General features: G+C 46.6%; 1 protein-coding gene across 1 annotated transcript; it reads right to left on the reverse strand.

Moving 5' to 3' along the window:
- Window positions 1-2,626: 2,626 nt before the first annotated feature.
- On the reverse strand, window positions 2,627-3,599 carry LOC143448565 (uncharacterized). The gene is made up of 2 exons (XM_076948374.1): window positions 3,207-3,599; window positions 2,627-3,124 (listed from the first exon to the last, which is right to left on the reverse strand). The coding sequence occupies exons 1-2, from the start codon at window positions 3,597-3,599 to the stop codon at window positions 2,627-2,629; spliced, it is 891 nt and encodes a 296-aa protein (XP_076804489.1).
- Window positions 3,600-4,403: the final 804 nt, after the last annotated feature.

Consider the following 4,403-nt stretch of genomic DNA (forward strand, 5'->3'; position numbering starts at 1 on the left):
CATCCTTGCTCCTAAGGTCCCGATTTGAGTCTATAAAGCCAGTTGTTTTTATGAGATGTTGGGGTTGTCAGAAGTTTTAAAAGATGTAGGTTGCAGACGACCAGGTAGTGATCGGTAGATAGCTTAATTCCCCTTTTAACTCAAACACCCACCACAGAAAGAAAAGTTGGCTGAAACTAAAATCTCTCAGCAACCTCTGCTGTGCAATACCAGTGTAATATGTGCAGCTTCAGTACAGCTCTGTTTTGGAAAAAGGTGTTCATAATGCTAAGACCATCGGTGTCACATAGCTGTAAAAGACACTTTTCGTTCTCGTTAAAGTCTGCATCCCAATGCTTTCCATTCGGACCCTTCCATGTATGGCCATCACTCATCAGTGCCACCATGTGCATCGAAGTCTTCCAATAAGAGTTGGAACTTATTGGGCATGCCCCTCTGCAGAGTATCCTCAATTTCATTAACAAATTTGAAATGTTGTAATGTTGAAACTAGTTCATATTTCTATACAAAGCAGGCTACTATGTTTCTTTAACTGTAGCTGTTCCTTAGGCATTCTTGTGATATCACCAAAAAAAACCATCGTAGTTGGGTCTTCTCAGTTCGGAGATTTGTAGGATCTTAACGTTAAGAGATTTACGGATATCAGTGCTGTGCATTTGATTCATTAACGCTACACCATGAACCCCTTTTTAACATCTGATTTCTAAAGTTTTGACTGCACTCTTTGAGTCATCATCCAAGATACATGATCTATATGTGAGAAGCGGAAGGAAAACTGACACAAACATCGAGGCAAACTCGTCAATTGCACTTCCGGGTATTTGAACTTGTTTCTTGTTTCCTTCAATCTGTTTCAGTGTTTCCCAGCACAATTGCACTGAGCAAGTTTGTTGAGAGGCAGAGTACCTCAGTTTTCTTTATGCTTATTTTCATCTCGGAGTCATTGGAAACAGTTGCAAAACGATCGAGTGCATGTTGGAGAAAAGGTGTTAAATCTTAAGAGGCTTCACTGCAATACTCTTCACCAATGCCCACTTTGTCTATCCAGCTCATGTAAACCATGAAAAAGAAAGATAACGACACAACCTTAGCAGAGACAAAAATTCACAGTGAATGGTTTCGACTTAATACTCTTCAAACGGACACAAAATTTAGGGCAACTGTACTTGATTTAACAGCTACTAGTTTTCTTCTTCGTATGGTGTAGATGGTTCTTTAAGTTTTCTTCAGAGAGGGAACAAAAACCTGATATTGTAGGGCAGGTGTTTGTTAACCAGCTGACCAGCTTTTCATCCATTGTTGTCACGGTTTCCACAAGGATGGCGGTATGTAGGACAAGATGTTATGACGTGGTCTGCAGTCTGCTCTTCTGCACCACACTCACAGGTCGCAGATGGAGCCATACCCCATTTGTGCATAGTTGAGTTGAAGAGGCCAACGCCAGTTCGAAGTCGATTGAGCTTGGTCCAAGCACACTGCGGAAAATGCATTCCCGGTGGTGATATGATGGCCTCCTATATGTAACCATGAAGTCTGGAAGAATTTTCTTGCCACTCCATGCTCCATTTGTAATCCGTCCAGCTTGCCACATTGGTGCTTGACTGGTTAAAGTCATCCAGTAAATCCAATGCAGCAGGGACAAATGGGTGCCTCGACTTAAGCTGCCGGTGTCCTCTAAGTGGAGGAGGCCGAAGCCGGTCATGCAGAAGATGCCCAGGCTCCAGTGCTCGGCGTGCTAGAGACAGTGTGGCTCTCTTGTGGCGTAGCTCAGATGGGGGGATACCTGCTAGGACAAACAGGTTGTCTGTTGGTGTGGAGCGCAGGCATCCAGTCACTAAACGCAGAGCGTCATTAATCGGCTTATCTATGAGACGAGTGTGTGCACTACGACACCAAGCTGGTGTGTAGTACTCGGCGGCAGAGTGAACCAAAGCCAGGGCAGCTGTGCAAAATGTTGTACCTCCAGCACCCCAGCTAGATCCTGCCAGTCGTCTCAAAAGCCCAACGCGTGTTGTTAGTTTTTTGCGAAGTGACTCCAGGTGTCGACGAAACGTGAGTGCCCTGTCCAGCTTTATGCCGAGGTATGTAGGTTTGGCAGTGTAAGAGAGAGGACGTCCATCAACAGTGATGTTGACCTCACGTTGTGCCTCCTTGTTGTACAGGTGGAAGGCAGCCGTCACAGTATTTGTTACACTGAGCTTCAGCTTCCATTTCTGGAGATAATTGGATATGGTTGCCATATCCTGGGTTAGGGACCCCTCCAGCTCCTGCCAGTTTTCTGCTCTATGCATAATTGCCAAATCGTCAGCGTAAGCAAACTTTTTGGCAATTGTTTCTGGCAGGTCGTGCGTATAGATGTTGAAAAGGAGGGGAGCCAGGACTTATCCATGTGAAACACTATTTCGCAGGCGTCGCAATCTGCTTTTTGTGCCATCACCGGTGGTGAGGGTGAAACTGCGTTTTCGGACAAGTTCCATGATTAGAGAAACCATGTGCCTGTCCGGTAGTGGGCGCAAAAGCTTGCAGGTGAGGCCGCGATGCCAAACGGGATCGTAGGCAGCTGTGAGATCGACAAACACAGCACCTGCTTTTTTCTTAGCCGAAAAGCTGTCCTAGATTTGTTGAGTCAAGAAAGTAACTTGGTCCACGGTTGATCTTCCGTGTCGAATCCAGCTTGCTCTTGAGGGAGCAGTGGGTCGATAATAGGTTCGACACGGGCGTAGATCAGTCTCTCCAGAATATTGAAAGGGATACACAAAAGGGAAATTGGTCGATAACTCTTTGGATCATCTATCGGCTTCATCGGCTTTGGGATGACAACCACAAGTGCTTTTCTCCAGATTTTCTGAAGCTTGAGAGTGTGTAAACAGGAAGACAAGAACTTGTTTAGCCAGGACTTTAAAGCAGCTCCGGCATGGATAATCAGCTCCGGGCAAATTGAATCAGGGCCTGGAGCTTTCCCAAACTTTAGCAGCTGGAGGGTGCTGGCAAACTCTTCTGGAGTAAAATTTACAGAGATTGTTTCACCAGGAGGTGTAGGGATCCTCCAGAGCTCAGTAACCTCATTGTTAACAAGGTAGGCTGATTTGTGATCTTTCGCTCCATAGACCCCATTCTTTACTAACTGTGAGGCAATACAGTTGGCAGGGGCATGGGCGATGCGTTTGTCTGTACCTGCCAGTCAGGTTGTTGATTTTTTTCCATACCAGAAGACTGGAGTGCCTTAAGTCGATGGTGTTGACAGCCTCTGTCCAACCCTCTCTTCGCTTTTCATCGAGTCGAGCGTGCAATGCAGAGGCGGCTGATTTTGATGCCTCGCCCTGTTGGGCCTTCAAAAAGGCCTGGTAGAGACTCTCACACTCCGCATCACAGCACGGTCTATAGTTATTTCTACGACCGCGAGGGATTGATCGCTTGGCTGGTTTAACGATGGCAGAGCAGAAGTCCTGGTAAGCCTCATCTACAAGGCCCGTATCCGGAGGTGGAAGGTCCTGGGCGAGCTCGTTGGTAGTGAGACTATATAGTTCCCAATTGGCCTTGCGGAAGTTCCAACGCTTATATGGCTCACTTGGAACTGGAAGAATAGTTCTTGGAGTCATAATAAGCTAGGTTCGATGTTGAGACTTTGGAAACTTCTCTCAAACACGTCTGTCCAAGTTCCAGCTAATGTGGCCAGTGCTCGCGAAAGCCAGGTCTGGGTTAGTACCAGTGTTCCAGCGACCATAGAAGAAGCTTGGAGCATCCTTAGGGTTGTGCAAATACACAACAATACTCTTGGTTGCCCAGTCAATCAAGCATTCTCCTTCTGGACTGGTGGAATTATAACCCCAGTTCGTATGTTGGCAATTGAAGTCGCCAGCATAGATACTAGGGTGTGGGAACACTGGGATTGCTGTTGGTGTTAGTCGCGAGGTAGGTGGCTTGTAGACACTGACAACTATAACACCATCAATGTCCGCACATAGCCACTCAATTGTCGATCCTGTTGGAGACTGGTCGGCAACGTTCCACTTGAGCCTGCTGTGGACAAACGTAGAAAGGCCGTGCTTCCTGCTTAGGGTATGTCTGACTAAAGTGAAACTTTGTATCACCAGACAGCCCACACTTGTGCAGTTAGTTTCCTGCAACAGGATGATGAGGGCTTTATGCTTGGTGGCCAGTTGGCTAATAATGCAGATCTTGTTTGCGTTTAGGTCCTCGACATTCAGCTGCAAGATGTTGGGCAGAGGTTGCCCGCACTGAACTTCCATATTGTCACCTCTTTGTTTCCGTGGCCGAAGGACTATCCTTTTACCACGTTGGAAACGTCTCCTTGTTTTCATCATTAGCCTGGTCATCATTAGATTTCCCAGTTTCCAGGACTCACCGCGAGGAGGTTGATGAAACGAGCCCCAAGTAAGTAA

The sequence above is a fragment of the Clavelina lepadiformis genome, chromosome 3, assembly GCF_947623445.1.
Source record: "Clavelina lepadiformis chromosome 3, kaClaLepa1.1, whole genome shotgun sequence".
NCBI classification, from domain to species: domain Eukaryota; kingdom Metazoa; phylum Chordata; class Ascidiacea; order Aplousobranchia; family Clavelinidae; genus Clavelina; species Clavelina lepadiformis.

Coding starts and splice junctions, on each gene's coding strand:
- LOC143448565 (XM_076948374.1), bottom strand. CDS start 3,599: ATGACTCCAAGAACTATTCTTCCAGTTCCAAGTGAGCCATATAAGCGT. Junction 3,125..3,206: donor TAAGGCACTCCAGTCTTCTG/GTATGGAAAAAA, acceptor ATTGCCTCACAG/TTAGTAAAGAATGGGGTCTA.